This window comes from Kogia breviceps, chromosome 3, assembly GCF_026419965.1.
Source record: "Kogia breviceps isolate mKogBre1 chromosome 3, mKogBre1 haplotype 1, whole genome shotgun sequence".
Lineage (NCBI taxonomy): Eukaryota > Metazoa > Chordata > Mammalia > Artiodactyla > Physeteridae > Kogia > Kogia breviceps.
The window spans coordinates 135813643-135830444 of NC_081312.1; the positions used below are offsets into that span (position 1 = coordinate 135813643).

The window sequence follows — 16802 nt, forward strand, 5'->3', positions numbered from 1 at the left end:
GGCGGGCGTGAGATAAAGCCATTATGCAGTTGAAGGAACAGGCTCAGAAAGGTTAAATGACTTCTCCACGGTCTCACAGCTAGAAGCAGCAGAGCTGAGAAACAAATTCTGACTCCAAAGCCCAGTCTAAACGGATAAAAAATGAAACAAGCGTAGATGAGGTCCACATATGAAGTGACCCCAAATGGCTTGTGCTGAGTGCCAAGTGGGAAAGGCAGAGAACACTGTGGGAGCTCAGAGGAGACAGTTCTGGCTTCGCTGGGGATGGCAACTTCCCAGCCCTTCTCCCCTCACACTTAGGCCAACACTAGTCCCTCACCACACGCTTTCCTGTCTCAGCTGCAAAATCCACAGCACCAACTCCAGCCAACTCTTCCACTCAACGGGAGCTGAAAAGGGAGATAAAGCTTATTGAATTGGTGTGCTGCTAAGCTGGCTCTCTGTGAGGGAAGAGCCCTAATCTGTATCATTTGCAAATTTCCATGCTGTAGATATTCCCACCATGGCTGATTCTAAGGTACCAATGGTTTAACACCGGTCGTGAAATTCCCAAATATTTAATAGCCAGTGTGAAGGTAGAAGCTGGCTCCTTTGCACACCATTGCTTATTGCTGTCCCTGGCTTAGTTAAGCCAAGGCAGGGTAGATTTGGGGGATGGCTCCGTGCCGTGTAGGACTTCAGCTGGGCCTTAGCCTAAAAGGCAGAGACGGAAGAAAGGCATTGTGGGTAGAGGAACCAACCTGGGCAAAGCACAGAGGCATGCATATGCGACTATCCAGCCATACGGAATGGCAGGAGAATGCAGGGGCTGTGGATGGCAAATGGGACAGGGAAGGTAGTCTGGGGACTCCTGGAAAGTTTTGAAGACAAGGTTGCAGAATTTGTACTTTAACCTGTAAGGAGTGAAAGGATCTTAGTCTAAGGTAAACTTAGAGCTAAAAGCAACTTCAAGGTCATCTGGGAGAGTCTTATCTGGCCTCTGCTTAAATACTTCCTTTGAGAGCTCACTGCCTCCCAGGAGACTGGATTCTTTTGATGAATAATGACCACTGAGCTCCGCTATTTTTCTAAGTGTGTGGGCCATTAATATGTATGAGTGGAAAGTTAACTCCGTGATGCTTTGAGGTCATGAGAAGTTTGGACCCCAGGGAAACATATGTGACAGTTTCATTTGCTTGCAGTCCTCCTAGGACAGTTTAATCATAACCTGACATGTCGAGGTTTACTTATTAAACATCAGAGACCCAGCCGTCAATACAGATAGTCCGGGTCTAAATTAGGACCTAAGCAGCCTGAGGAGTAACTCTCACATCCTGCAATGTCTGATTTATCGCCCACTGGCCTAATGAGTATTTTCCACGCATAGATCTAACAGAGTTTGCTATTAATGGCAACTGCCCTGGTTAAGTCTCAAACCTTGTGAAAAATTGAACTGACGCTTTCTAATGACTGGCTTTCCAGCGAGTTACAAATTACAGACACTGCTTATGCAGAATCATTAAACATAGATTAAATACAACCAGATGTTTTCTTTTCACCAGCCCCCCTTCTCTCCACCACCCCTCTCTTTGCCTCACTCTTGATTCAGCTAAGAAGTCAACCAATTAATGTATTAGACTGATCACATTAGCAGCTCTGTGGGTGAATTTGTCAGCCTTGCGTATGTGAGAAAGACTTCAAAGATAAGACTGTCTTGTTAGAGAAGCTCAGAGTTGGTTTTAGGGTGGGTGTCAGTGGAGCATCTCTGGTACCCCGCTTCCCACAGAGGGCCAGGAGTAAGGGATGGGTTCCCCACATCATGTACCTCCCAGAGGCAGGGAAGAGCATGCTGGGTGACCTGCTTTTCAGGAAGCCAAAGCTGGAGGCTGAGCTGCAAACAGGTGAGATGCATGTCATCCTCCTGGCAGTGGACCTGCCCTGGAAGGAGCTAAGGTTTTTACTAGGGAAGAGCACAGGGCCCAAATTAGCCAGCGTGCCCATAACCATTAACTATAGCCCAAGGCCAGTGGGTGAGGGTTATCAGTCCCATTTCAAAGATGAGGAAACCGAGACTGAGAGGGGTGATGTGGTTTGCTCGGAGGTACTTAAGCCAGTGTGTGGCAGAGCTTCCTGGCTTTGTGACCTTGGGCAAGTTACTTAACCTCTCAGTCCCTCAGTTTCCTCATCTGTAGAGTCAGTAATAATGAAAATATGTAATAATGAGAGTATTACAAGGTTAATTGAACTAACATTTGTGAAGCATTCTGAACAGTGGTACATAAAAGTGCCATAGAAGTGTTTGCTGAATACATAAATAAAACTAGTACCCAAACCCAAGGCTTTGGGCTCGAGAGCCTGGTATTGTTTGTCCCAATTGCTAATCATGTCCAGGAGAGGCACAGAGTGGCCAAGATCCAGGTGCCCACTCTCCAATTGGGGAAGGGCTGGCAATATGAGGCAGTGTGGCCTAAGGGAGGGGTGCCAGCCCAAAGTTCAAGAGATGTGGGCCTGGGGAAGTTGCTTTTCTTTAAGAGTCAACACCTTCCCCTGATGCTCTGTATGGCTCAGCCAAATGAGAGCCTCAGGAATTCAAGGACTTCCTCCCCCATAACAGGGATACAAGGAGGCCATCTTGGAGGGTGTAGAGCCAGCTGGAACCAGGCTTTGAGGGGAGCATGTCAAACTGAGAGGAGCTCGAAGGGACAGGGGTCACTGATTCCAGCAGAACTCACTGGAACGTCACTGCTCCTGCGGCCGGTTTTGGCCATTTGGGGAATAGTTCCTGAGTGTTTTTTGTATGCCATGCACTGTGCTGGGTACTCGGACATGACAAAGAACAAGAGAGCCAAGTTCCCTGCCCTCACAAAGCCTGCAGTCCAGAGGGGAAAATTCTGAGCTCAGCTTTTCCCAGCAGAACTTGGGGGCTGGGGTGGGGGGAGAAGGGGCAGCAGTTTATTTCCACATATTCAGCCACCGTGCCTTGAGCACCTGTTGTTTTTCCAGGCATTGTCGGTGTACAGACATGGGTGGAACCCAGGCCTGGCCTGAAACGGCTCACAAGCCACAGTAATAGAAGACCAGGGAAGAAACTAATAGAGGGTCCTAGAAGCTCAAACAGGGACATAGCCTCCCAGAACAGAGAAGAGGGGTGAATCTGTTAGGATTAAGTTCAGCTATAAGTAACATAAAAACCCAAAATAACTGACTTGAAGATGACAAGCTTTGTTTCCCTCACACATTTACAAAAAAAACCCAAAAAAGATAAAAAGAAAGAAAAGCAAAGATCCCAAAGTAGGCCACTAGGGAGTGGTAGGGTAGCTTGCATAGATGTCAGGGACCCAGGCTCCTTCTATCTTGTTGTTCTGCCATCCTCAGCACATGGCTTCCACCTCTGAGGAAAGATAGCTGCTTGAGCTCCAGCTATCCTACCCACAATTCTCATCCATAATCCACATTATTCTTCAACAGGAAGGATGAATGGGCAAATAAAGACACGCTTTTCCACTTACCATTGGGTAGAATGTAGTCACGTGGTCATACCCCGCTGTGCAGGTGGCCATACGCCCAGTTAAAACTCTACTTCTAAGGAAGAAGAGAATTGATATTGAAGGACTAGCTGTCTGCTACAGAGGGATCATCGGGGAGGTGGCACTTAAGATGTGTCTTGTAGGCAGGGTAGGATTTCCACAGCTGGGCATGAGGGTCAGGGAAATTCTGGGAGGGAACAGCTGGAGTGAAAGCACAGAGGAGGAAAGGCATGGGGTGTTATTTGGAAAGTGGTGTGTCGTCCAATGTCTGGGTGATGAGGTATGTTTTAAGTGCTGATCTCTAGGATCTAGGTTTTATTCTGGGGCACTAGGGTGCCACTGAGGATGTTTGAGCAGGGCATAGGAGTGCCATGAAGAGAGCTGTGCTTTAGAGAGCTCAGGCTGTAGGAAGCAGGTGGAGGATGAACTGAGAGGGAATTGAGAGGGATGTGCTCGGTGAACACTCATATCTAGTCCAAAGCAGCTTGCAGCTTTGTTGAGGAAACCAGCCCTTCCTCCAGGAGCCAAGGAATGACTCCTCCAGGAGGGGCCGGGATCAAAATCCACAAAGGAATCAAGGTGGAAATACCATGGGAGCTCAGTGGAAGAGAGCACCTTGTGGACCCAGAGGGCTGTCCTGGGGAGGAGGCTGAACTGAGGCTCAAGGAACAAGTTGGATTTGGAGAGACAGAGGAAACAGGGGGACAGGTATAGACATTCAGGGCCAGTCCTCCAGCCGTCTAACTGCAGACAGACCTGCCACCCTGCATTTGTCCCTCTCCTTCCCGCTATAAACATTCCCTGCCCTCGCAGTTGTGAGATCAGTGATGCTGACACAAGTGTGGTAATGGAAAGCAGAAGGCTGCAGGCCAGTGCAGGGACCACTGGACTGAGTGCAGAGATGGGATTCCCAGCCTCACCACTTCTGTCCGTGAGACCTAAGTCCAGTGATTCTACCCCTATGGGCCTCAGTTCGTTCCAGTCAGAGGGAATCATTACTAGAGGCTCCCGAAGAATGCATCTGTGGACACAAGAGGGGGAACTCACTGATGCAGAAATGGATAAGGGTGATGGGGGTGCTGAGGTGGGCAGTTCCCACCCAGATCCGTGACCCCAGGGTGGCCATGGCTGTGGCCTGGGAACTTCTGGAGGTGCAGCTGTGGGTGGTGGTCTGAGGAGTACAAGTGGGAGGGTGGGTGCCAGGCCGTCCTGTGCCCACAGTGTGTGCTGGAGGGCACTTTGGGCAGGACTGTGCCCAGCTCTGCTCCTGTGCCAACAACGGGACCTGCAGCCCCATCGATGGCTCCTGCCAGTGCTTCCCTGGATGGATTGGCAAGGACTGCTCACAGGGTAAGCTGCTGCCCCCTGGGAATGCTCCCCCGGGAATGCCGCCCCCCCGACCCCGACCACGGTCAGGCCCAGAAACACCCACTCCCTGCCCAGAACCTCTCTGGCCCTGGTGCTTCTACCTCCCAGGGCTGAAATCTCTTGCAGATAGTAATGTCCACCTGAGTCTCATATAGTCTCTATAGCTAACGTGATGAATTACTAGGATTGATCACTAGCATTATTAACTGCTAGTATTAAAGATATGGGCATTATTGGTAGTATCATTAACACTATGAATGCTGAGTATTAATACTCCTAGCACCTGAGCAAGGAGTAGCCGCTAAGTTTGGATGGGGAGGAAGAGGGAGTAGGGAAGTGAGGGGAGGCCCGGGCAGTTGCCTCGCAAGGGTATCCTCTGGGTGGCTCATGTGACTGATGTCCTGGGCATCACAGGCCTGAGCAGAGCATTGTAGGGGCTGTTCATATAAGGTGAACCCAATCTGATACAGAGGTAACAGGGACCCCCAATCTAAAGGCAGAGACTCAGCCTCTGCCCTGTGGAGTCCTTGGCTGATGGGTGAGACCCAGCCAGTACCCCTAGGACGGTCCCAGTTAAGATGCCCTGGCCCAGGACTTCCCTGGTGGTCCAGTGGTTAAGATGCTGCACTTCCACTGCAGGGGGCAAGGGTTTGATCCCTGGTCAGGGAACTAAGATCCTGCATGCCAGGCAGTGGCCAAAACAAACAAAAAACTGGCCTGAAGGCATTTCCATTCTGATGGAGGAGGCACCCTCACCATCCTGAGAAGAAAGAAGTACCTACCCTGGGAAAGTCCCCCCCACCCCATCCTCATGAGGAAGTTAGTACACACAGTATTCACACCGTAAACCGCAGTTTTTACAGTTTACCACACACTCCAAATCACAGTCATTCCCCTAAGAGGGAAGGTTCAGAAGCCCTCAGAACTGGGAGGGTGGGCAGAGAATCCGGGCTTAACAGGAATCCTGGGTGACTGGGTCAAGAGGTGAGTGGAGGAATTCTGGGAACCGTGGTTAAGCCCTGTGAAAGCCAGGAAATGCCATCGGGGGCATTCTGGCATCTTGGCTGACATGCACTACCCCTCCCTCCCCCTCCCTCTCTGTCTGCGCCTCTCTGCCCGGCCCTCACCCTCTGCATCCCACCCACGCCCAGCTTGCCCACCTGGGTTCTGGGGCCCCGCCTGCTTCCACGCATGCAGCTGCCACAACGGGGCGAGCTGTAGCGCCGAGGATGGGGCCTGTCACTGCACCCCTGGTTGGACCGGACTCTTCTGCACACAGCGTAAGCCCCGCCTCCCAGCTATCTGAAATCCCATGCTGCGGCCTGCTGGCTGCTGTGGGCATCGTCTGGACCTGCAGTGGAGGGAGGGAGGAGGCAGGCCCCAGGGCTCGGAGCTATCCACCCCCGCCACCCACCCCTGGGGTTGAAGAGCCTGGCCGGACTCAGGGGGTTGACGTGCCCAAAGTCCTGGAAGGCCAGGGCTATCGGGTACCCCAGCAATCACCAAGACCAGACCCTCCTTGGACAGGGGGCCCAGCGTGGGGAGGAGCAGCCTGTGGTTGCACAGCAGAGACATCAGCCTGGCCTCTGGTTCCAAGGTACCCTTGTCCAAGACTCCCTGCCTCTTCAGCGTGAGGGTTCCGAGCGTGGAGCGTGCTGGGTCTTGCTAGTTCTCACCCCATGCTCAGAGAAAGAAGGGGCAGGAGACAGGTTTGGTCCCAACTGCACCTCAGCAGTTGCCCCTGCCCTGTTTCTCTTCAGGCTGCCCAGCAGCGTTTTATGGGAAGGACTGTGGGCATGTGTGCCAGTGTCAGAATGGTGCCAGCTGTGACCACATCAGCGGCAAGTGTACCTGCCGCACGGGCTTCACCGGGCGACACTGTGAGCAGAGTAAGCTGTCCCAACCCCTGACCCTGGTGTCAATGCCATGCCTCAGCCTCCTGCAGGGGAAGCCTCCCCCTTTGAGGTCCACCCATCAGGGCCCTGCACCACCTGCTCCCTTGACTTTTGGAGCAACTCCCAAGGAGAAAATCTAAAGGTTGGGCCTACGTTGGCTTCTGAAGTTTCTTCCTTCAGTGGGGATGGGGATGGGGCATGTGGAGGCAGAGCAGAGCCTTTGTTGGGGGAGGAGCTTAACGAGAGTAGAGGGAGGCAGATCTTGTTTGATCTTTGAAGCCCCTGTGGCACCCGGCTCAGGGCCTGACACATGGAAGATGCTGTGTAAATATGGACCAGGTGAGGAGGAGGTAGGGGTGGGTGTCCCCCCACTCAGGGTTATAGGTGTTCTGTCTAGCTCCCAAGTAGCAAACCAAAGCACATCAGGAGCTAGAGAAAGAGGCTTCACTCTGTGAGGCAGAACTAATCCTCACAGCTGCCCACATATGGGATGGGAGGGGTGGAGAGTGGGCATACCTCACGGTCGACTCCAATTCTTCGTGCTACACAGGATGTGCCCCAGGAACCTTTGGCTATGGGTGTCAGCAGCTATGTGAGTGCATGAACAATGCCACCTGTGACCATGTCACAGGCACCTGTTATTGCAGCTCTGGATTCAAAGGAATCAGGTGTGACCAAGGTAATACACAGATGGCAGAGTCCCTGGGGAAGGGGGCTATAGAAAGGGCCCCATGGGGCAGGCTCTAGGGAGTAGCCAATGGGAATGACTGAATTTTATAAGGACACTCTGTGACTTCCTTTTATTCACACTGGGAGGAGAGTGGGAGTGGAATGGGGGGCGGGCTGGGGAGGGGGAGGCTCCAGGCACTGGAGAGGCAGGTGGAGAGGCAGCCTCTCAGGCACCACTTCCCTTTGCTCATCCTTGGCAAGTTATGTGAGCCAAGGAAGGATGACGGCAAGCCAGTGCTGTGGAAGGTTCAGCAGACTGAGTGGGAAGATCTGCCCAATTCTGGTTCTGTCATTACCTGCTAGGTGTCCTTGGGCCGGTCATTTCCTTTTGCTGGGTCTGTTACTCCACATGTGGAAAGACACTAGGTGCTGCTGAGAGCCAAGGAGCCCAAAGGGGCTCAACCTTGGCTCCAGGTCTATAGTCAGACAAGACCCCACAGTGCTGTTGTGAGGACCAAGATAAGATAATGTGAGTAAAGGACTCAGCACAGCGCCTGGCACATCAAGTGAGCACTCGATAAATGGTTTTTGCTGTTGGCTGTAGGAGACAGGGATGAGAATGGGCACCCAAGCATCCACAGTACAGAAAAGGGGCCAAAAGACATTTCCACTGCATTCTGACGGGGGATGAGGGACAGCCCACATATATATCATCAAGAGGGGTTTTAGGAGCAGCAATCCTGGGCACACTGGTACAGCACTCACAGCTTTCGTTGTCAGTCTCTCATTAGTGCTCACAGTGGGATTGCTGTCCCCATGTTACAAAGGAGCAAACTGAGGATTCTGAGTCACACAGTTGGTAGACAGGGAGGGGGCTGAGTCCAGTTTTTCCTGACTCCTGAGAAACCCACTCTACCAGTTACTGGTTGTGTGATCTTGGGCAAATTACCTAACCTTTTGGTGACTCGGTTTCTTCATCTGTGAAAGGGAAATAATTAGTCTTTATTTCTTATGGGACTTATAAACAGCTTTTATAGGGCTGCCGGGAAGATGAAGTGAGTTAATATCTGTAACTCATTTTTAGAACAGAGTAAAACACTCAATAAACATCCATTATTTTGGTGCCCACCTATGATCACATTTGCTCCCTGTCACGACCCTGGGACTCTACCCTTTGTAGACAGTTGAAGACAGACACATGAGGTTGAAGGGATTGAAGAATAGGGCCAAGACCAGCACCCGGGTCTCCTAACGTGAGGAGTCTAGGCCCCAGGCTGAGGAGATCTGAAGAACAAGCAGGCCTGCCCCAGGCTCAGCACCCACCCTCTGCCCGCAGCTGCCCTCATGATGGAGGAGCTAAATCCCTACACCAAGATCAGCCCAGCACTGGGTGCAGAGCGGCACTCGGTGGGTGCTGTCATAGGCATCGTCCTCCTGTTGTTCCTCATTGTGGTGCTGCTGGGCCTGTTCGCCTGGCACCGGCGGCGGCAGAAAGAGAAGGGCCGAGACCTGGCTCCCCGCGTCTCCTACACACCTGCCATGAGGATGACCAGCACTGACTACTCCCTCTCAGGTAAGGGCTATGCCCCCAGCAGCTCCCTCCCTCGCCCCGCCCCCGCATACACACACACACACACACACACACACACACGAGACCCAAGAGGAGCCACACGGTATTCTTGGGGACACCGGGGTTTATCGCTGAAGGTGGGTGGTAGTGCCTGCAGAGTTGTCTGCTGGGGCCGGATGCTTAGACTCCCCTGCAGGGATAATGGGAGGTGACGAGCAGGAGCTCACTTGGGAAAGGCAGATGGGGTTCCAAGGGGGTGTCATTTCCAGGGTGCCCACTCTGAACAGCTACGGTTAGGAGCCTTCTTCCATTTCCCCAGAGCTTCCCATCCTCCTCAGCAGGCGTTAGCCACAGGAGCACCCACGCTAAGCAGTAAATTTCCTAAATGCTCCAGGGGAACCTCTCCCCAGCCTGTGCCACCTCAGGAAACCAGCCGTGGGGCCCAATGTCCAAGCCCTGTCCCATTTTTGTTTCCTTGGTGAAGGCCTCAGAGCACCCCTCCCTCCCAGTTCCCAGAGTTAGGAGGGCCCTGTTTATACAGTGGAAGGGGACGGTGCCTGACGTGGGGAAGTCTGAAAGTCCGGGCAATGTCCCTCGAGTCAGGCCTGCTGGAAGCCAGTCTGTTCACAAATGAGGTAACACCTCCAGCAGGCATTTATCTGGGAGTCTGGACTGCTGCCTTAGCAATAAAAACAGCTTTTTGCTTCGTATTTCATTAAACAGAAGAGGTCAAAATGCTCTAAAATTGCCCACAGCCCTGAGCCACAGGAGGGTAAGCCCGTCAGGGTGAGCACAAGGATGACAGCTCTCTCCAGCTGGCTCCACGGCTCATGGCTGACCTGCAGCCTCCTCGGCCTTGGACTTACTTAGAAAACCAAGATCACGTCGGCCTGCTGACATGTCACTCCTGTTAATTCCATTGCCTACTATTTGCCCAGCTCCGTGCTAGGCGCTGCAGGATAGACAGAAGTGGCCCAGGTGCAGACCCTAACTTGAGGAAGTTCCTGGCCTACATGCTGCCCTCGGTTTCACCCAATCCCCTGATGAAATCCCAAAGCTCATAGGGAGGATTTGGGGATTTTCTTCTATGACTATAGTAAGCAAGGTTGGCTAGGTTCTTCCATGCCATTCCACTGGAATCTGCAGGAGGGCAAGGCTAAGGTCAGGAGAAGTGGGGTTCTCTTTACAGCTTCACTACTGGAATCTGACCCTGGGGGAGGCAGTGGAGGGTCAGCACAGCCCTACGTAGTGACTCAGGGATATCTGAGACTGTCAAATTAACGCTTCTCATGCTGGTGCCACCCTCCACACTGGCAAGCCTAACCTGCATCCTGCAAGCTGCAAGGAGGGCCACCGCAAGGAAAGAGGCAAATCAGGCTCTACACGTTTCTAGGAGAGTAGTAGATGCCAGGAAGCTTGGGGGCTGAGAGACTTGACTGTCTCTCTTTGCAGAGCACTTTCAAGGCGGCCCAGCCCAAGCATTAGTTTAGGGGTGTCTCATGCCAGGGGCAGGGATGTGATGGCATGTGGCACCTTGTTCTCTTCCCAGATTTGTCTCAAAGTAGCAGCCATGCCCAGTGCTTTTCCAATTCCAGCTACCACGCACTGGCATGCGGGGGGCCTAACACCAGCCAGGCCAGCACTCTGGACAGGAACAGCCCCACCAAGGTACCGGGCCCCTAACTCCCCAGCCCCCATCCACTGTCTTCGCACTGAACCCTCACCTCTGCCTGGGAAGAAACAGCACCACCACCACCCTGCCCAGGGTCTGTGTGGAACCAACTGCCAATACAATAAACATTTCCCTGTGATCCCATGTAAACACTGTGAAGCATGTAAGAGGCAGCCACCAGGTTATATGGAGCCAACAAGTGCCATGTAACCAGGACACATCACATGTAACCAACTCACAGTATCACTCAATATAACATACACCCCCATACCCTGTGTGTAACCAGTGGGTACCAAGTCATGTGATCATCACATAATCATGTGTAGCCTTGTCACACATAACCATGTAACCACTTTTGCTTCATGTTAACACATATAATCAAAACACTACAGCATTAATCACCACACTATGTTACCAGCACCATGTGTGCAACCAGCACATTATAGAGTAACTGCTATTACTTAGGTACCACCTTATATCTGGACATACTACACGTTATCAGTACACACCCACAACCATTTGCTGCTATCAGAACCATCACAAGGGACATGGAACCCAAACATCAGCCACAGCCAAGTGTTCCCACACACACACACACACACAGGCAGGACCATGGGGAGCTGGGTGGCAACCCCCCATCCTGGGCCAGGAACATGGCCAGGAGCACAGTTTTCATCCTCCAGGTCTGTTCCTTATAGAGCTCTAGGGATCCTTTCTCCCCATTTGCCCCACAGAAAATGTCCACCAGTCCACGGACCATGGCTGCTGCCACAGCCCTGGTAGCAATGCACCCTGAGCCCCTTAGCAACAATGGCACAGACCCCGTATAGCCCCAAGAGCCACCCCTGTCAAGCCAGCACCCAAAGGCCTTCTTCAGGGGCTCTCAGCCTCAGCTTTCCGACAAAATGGCAGTGCTGCAAGCAGGGGTGCCTCGAAGTCCGTATGCAAAGCCTGTGGCCGTCAGCCCCACACCCAGCTTCACAGCTTTAGGCTGATCTGAGGAACCAAGGGAAGGGAATCCAGGAGCTTCCCAGCAGGAGGTCCTTGATTAACTAGAGTCACATTATCAAGGCTACAGCAGGTTAGAGGCAAAGCACGCCAGGGGTGAGAGACAGAGTCCCTTGTGGCCATGTCATTCTTGGTCTCATGCTGACAGGGAAGCACTAGCCACCCTCTGTCACTCAGTAAGGGGGTGGAGTTACTACAGAGTAGCCCACTTGGTGACCCTCTGGCTCATTTCACCCCAGGGGCCCAAAGTAGTTCTGTGTGTTCAGGGACTCCTTAGCCTGGCAAATTTTTAGCAAGGGCAGGCAGCTGTGATGACATGAAAAGGACATGGGCCTGGGAGCTGAGACCTGAGTTGTAGACCCAGCTCTGTCACTGGCTGTGTGTGTGACCATGAGCGGGGCCCACAAGCAGGACTCAGTCCCCAACTATGAAATGAGAACCACCATCCTTGCCTCATATGAAGGGCAGCTGTGAGAACGCAGGAAGAGGAAGGGTTGCGCCATAAGGACAACCTACCCTGAAGCTTTCTTGGTCACATGAAAGGAAGATTCTCACACTCAGTCCAGGTCAGGTGGCAGAGGTGACAGTGATGTTGCAGGCAGCCTCAGCACCCCCCTCTCTGTTGGAGATGGCCTCATGTTGCAGCCGAGACGCTGCCAACACCCCTTTCTCCTGCAGCTCAGCCCCACCCAGCTGACCTGCTTTCCCTGTCAGGGCCAGCTTGGCTCAGGCCAGTTCTTGGCTTTCAAGAGGCCCTGCCCTTTGCTCCCCTTTGTCCCAGGGGCCCAAGAGCCCTACAACTTCAGCCAGACTGCTTAGATGGGGGTATATGTTCTGTTCCCACTGTCCGCAGCCACACCATGGTGGCCTGTCATAGAACACCTATCTCTCCCTTTCCCTCAACGACCTAGCACCTAGGTGGGTCACGGTCATCACAGGGGTGGGTGCACGGGGGTGGGCAAAAGCAAAGGCTGGGCAGGAGCATCTCAAGGGCACTAGATAGTAACTTGCTCTCCTACTTTCCAAACAGCTCAGTAACAAGTCCCTTGACAGAGACATGGCAGGCTGGACCCCCTACAGCTATGTGAACGTGTTAGGTCAGTAGTGGTTTGAGTCTGGTCCCTGCCATCACATCCCACCCTCTTCTCCTTCTCCCATATTGACAGGGGCCCATCCCAGCTCCCTGGGAGAGTTAGTAGATAAATCTTAAGCATGGCTTCCCCCAGGATGAAGGGGTGTGGGGAGGAAACCCAAGCCCCCATTTTAGCTCTCATAAGCAAATGAAGTACAAGACCCCTTTCATTCCTATGTTAGGGAGACAGTGGCTATGACCCACGGACCACAAGGGAGAAAGCTAGGGCCAGATGTGGGGATTCAGGTTGGAAGCAAAAGATACACTCACCATCTGGGAAAGGGACCCCTGCCTGAGCCAGGCCCTACCAAGGTGCCCCCTTCAAGGGCTAATTCCCTCTGCCCCACTGCCCTGGCAGACACCAGTCCCTATGGGGGTGCGGGTGAGGGTGGGGAGTGAGGGGTAGCAAGGCCAGTGGCCTCAGCTCTAGCAAATCCCTCTGGCCCTGCGGGCTCTAGCACCTTTGGATGCTACACATGGAAGCCCTGATTCCTTCCAACCTGCCCCACCCTGGCCCTCATCCCCCAACCCCTGCCATACCAGGGCCCTGGGAATAATGGCTCCTCCCTGTCATTCCTCTCACTAGACTCCCATTTCCAGATCAGTGCCCTGGAGGCCAGGTACCCGCCCGAGGACTTCTACATTGAACTTAGACACCTCAGCCACCCCGCTGAGCTACACTCACCAGGTTAGACTCCCAGCCCTACCCTCTATCCCCTGGACCCCTGAGGTTGTCATACCAGACCAGACCCAGCACCTATCCTAACCCCCATTCCTATCCTTTAACTTACCCCCATGGTCCCATAACTCTCCCTGCTGAGCCCCTTCCCTCTGACATAATTAATCTACAAGCCCAATTCCCTATCTGAAGAAGGAAGCCTGTCTGGATCCCCTGAGTCACCCCTTCTCCTCCTATCATGGTCAGTGGATATGGACAAACTGCAGGTAGTATTAGGTGAAGGGAACACAGCATAACCACACTCCCTGCAGACCACAGAATACAACCTAAAACCACTGAGAAATGACTTGAAGATGGTGACATCTTTGGGATTCTTTGGGCCCGTGGATGTGAAAGACGGAGAGTTGGCTCTCTGGCCAAAAAGCCCAATGTCCCTCAGAGAGACCCCAGACTAGCTCTCCCAGATCATAGGGTAGGGTGGTCCAGTAGGGATCTAGAGAGGTTGAGGCAGGACGTGTCAACCAACATCCCCTGTGCTCACATATTAGGCTCAAACCTGGTGGCTTGGGAAAGATGCAAAAAAGAGACTTGGAAAATCAGTCCTGCTATGGGAGGATGTGAGGTAGGAGTTACAGAAGTTAAGTGCAATGAATGAACAGAGAATTTGGCCTCCCTACAAAGTAGTCCCACCCTAAATGGCACACTGGACAACCTGGGCCTGAATTCAGGCTCTAGCTGGTTTCTAGAGTTCAAGTGAAATGCAGCTCTACCAACCCCTGCAGGTCTCTGAGGCCAGTAGCAGTGAGAAGAGCAAAGGTTCTAAATCCATCTACCTGTTAAGTAGGCATGGGCTTCAAATACCCTGGGCTTTATACCCAGGAGGCTGTGCTCCTGGCTGTGAGCCCCCTAAGCAGTGCTCAGGACATTCAATAACCCCACCAAATACAACCCCCCAACACACACACTACTACCACCCTGCACCTCTTTCCATTTGGGAGCATCCTCTGGGCTCAGCCCAGATTTCTCCCTTCAACCACTGTAGCCAGAGCCACCACACGCTGTCATTTTTTCACTTACACTGAGGCAGGCTGGTGGCCAATGGGAGAGAATACTTGAGAACATCTGGGCTCTAGGTAGAACTCAACTTCTCACTTGTCGGTGTGATCTCAGACAAGTCACTGCCCTTCTTTGAGCCTATTTCCGGTTCTCTAAAAAGGGAAAAAGTTAAAAGCCTAGCCTCCCTCCTTCAGGGAGGGCAAAACAAGCCCTGGTCTAGAATAAAGAGCTGAACTGATGCCAGGGATACAGACTGTTACAGTCATGCTTCTGAAGGGCACAGGTGCTCATAGGACCTTTGGAGAATAGCAAACTTGAGAAAAACTTGGACCTGATTCTGCTCTATCACTCAGCAATGTGTGGAAGGAAGGGAGACAGGACTGGCTCCTGCAATTTCAACTAGGGACCTCTATATGGAAGAGGTATGGGGAGGTATCTAAACAGCCATGAGTTGGTCTTCAGTGTCAAAAACTGGGGAGAGTCAAGTGGAGTCAAACTGTATTTTAGTAAGCACTTGCGGCATGCCTTGCCTGATATGGCATTCTCAGTTAAAAGCTGAAAAAAAATGGCTCTGTGAGCCCAAGTCATCACTGTCCCAAATTTAAAGTATCACATAATTTCTTTTCTGGGATCACCAGTAGCAAAGAACCTGAGCTTGGTCCCTGAAGCTTTGTGTCCTTCCTGCCTCTGGCTGGGGCTCAGAACCATGCATTGTGGGAGCCCAGGATAAACTGTGACAGCCAAAAGGGAAAAAAGAAATCCTTGGAACTGAAAAACACTGGTAGTATTGTTCAAATACAACTCTCAATTATGTGCAAATGGTCCACCCAAAAAAAGCAGGGCAGGCGGAGGGGGACTAAGCCAGCTGACTATGTAAGGGAATGACTATACATCCTGTAGAGATGACCAATGAAGAACCTCAGCTACCTGTCCACCTCCCTCTGGCTCCCCTCAGTCGAGCTTTGGATCCAGAAGGGGAGAGGGAAGACCAGAGCTACAAGGTGAGAAACAGTCTTCACCCCAATAGAACTGAGACTGGGAATGTCATACATCCTTCCCCCAAGCTAAGAACTGGTTCTGATTCATTCCTTATCCTATACTTTTGGAGACTGAAACTTCACCTACAGTGACTGTAGGTGGCATCAGAACTGCCTTTGATCACCTCCTGGAAGACATTCCCCTCAGAGTGAAGGTTAAAGAGCAGTAGTGCTAAATATGCCAGGGGGTGCTGTAGCTCATCATCTATGCTTTAGGAGCTTTTAAAGAATTCCTGTATGGTCAAGATGATTTAGAGTAGATTAAACCCAGAATAATTTTCTAGCACTAAAGAACTATTTATTTTCTGGGTAGGGGAGAAAGAAAAAAAAAAAAACAAGAAAAAAAAAAACTCATGCAGTCTAGGTAAACCTCATTCACCCCTATATTTTTCTTTCCTTTTACTGTTTTTATGCAGGTGCTTGTGGAATGGATAGACGTCAGAACACATACATTATGGACAAAGGCTTCAAAGGTACAGTATCTAATCCTGACGTCCCATTAGAAAGGGCTTAGCAAGATAAAGAGTGCAGATCTGAAATGGCCAGTTGTTCTACCAGGGACAAACTGCGCATCTCTTCCCCCACCCCCCAAAAAAGTTAAAGACCACAGGACCTGGGGCTGCTGGGTAGCTCTACCCAGGAGGAGCAATCATAATAATAATGATTTCATCTTTTGATTTCAGTTGCACCTGCTTAGGAAACGCTTATGGGTTTTTTATAGATGCCAACTAAATGTCTTCGGAAATGTAGAACGTCATTATCCAACCAATTAGTACAAGTTAAATTGATTATAAAATCTGAAATAAAGTCAATCTACCTGCCCCAGAGGCCTCCTGTCATTGCGCTGGTAAGGAATGCCACCCTGAACCTTCTAGCTTTCTGGGGCACAAGGAATGAAAATAATACCTAGTGTTAATATTGTACGGCGCTCCACCCTCACGAGATCTCTGCCCCAGAGAACAGGGAAGCCAGGACTAATCCCTAACACATGGGAACTGCAAGTTGGATTATCCTTCTAGGAAGTATACAGGTGAAGCCAAATATGAAAGGTCAGGTCCTGCCCCAGGCTTAGGGCCTAGGTTTAAATGACAGAATGTGTAAAACAGGTGGCTTTGAAATTGTCACTTATTAACTATGACCAACCTCCCTAAAGGCACAGTTTCCTCAAATTGCAAGGTTAGGATAAGTATGCCTGTCCTATGATCTAACA

General features: G+C 51.6%; 1 protein-coding gene and 1 long non-coding RNA gene across 12 annotated transcripts in view; one reads left to right on the plus strand and one right to left on the minus strand.

The window, feature by feature from the left end:
• Window positions 1-16802, plus strand: part of MEGF11 (multiple EGF like domains 11) — a 366564-nt gene that overhangs the window by 341086 nt on the left and 8676 nt on the right. For 2 of the 11 annotated variants that reach the window (XM_067029610.1, XM_059057710.2), the window contains exons 16-24: window positions 4728-4856; window positions 6026-6154; window positions 6635-6763; window positions 7320-7448; window positions 8775-9011; window positions 10558-10676; window positions 12719-12785; window positions 13407-13508; window positions 16009-16065. In XM_067029610.1, coding sequence (XP_066885711.1) covers window positions 4728-4856; window positions 6026-6154; window positions 6635-6763; window positions 7320-7448; window positions 8775-9011; window positions 10558-10676; window positions 12719-12785; window positions 13407-13508; window positions 16009-16065 — 1098 coding nt within the window. Of the gene's footprint in view, window positions 1-4727; window positions 4857-6025; window positions 6155-6634; window positions 6764-7319; window positions 7449-8774; window positions 9012-10557; window positions 10677-12718; window positions 12786-13406; window positions 13509-16008; window positions 16107-16275; window positions 16440-16802 lie in introns of those variants that run through there. The other 9 variants (XM_067029611.1, XM_067029618.1, XM_067029613.1 and 6 more) reach the window with 7 other exon arrangements.
• LOC136793835 (uncharacterized) overlaps window positions 1-16802 on the minus strand; it is a 51157-nt gene that overhangs the window by 26121 nt on the left and 8234 nt on the right. The window contains exon 2 of the long non-coding RNA XR_010839781.1: window positions 3489-3561. This is a non-coding gene — a long non-coding RNA (uncharacterized lncRNA). The remainder of the gene's footprint in view (window positions 1-3488; window positions 3562-16802) is intronic.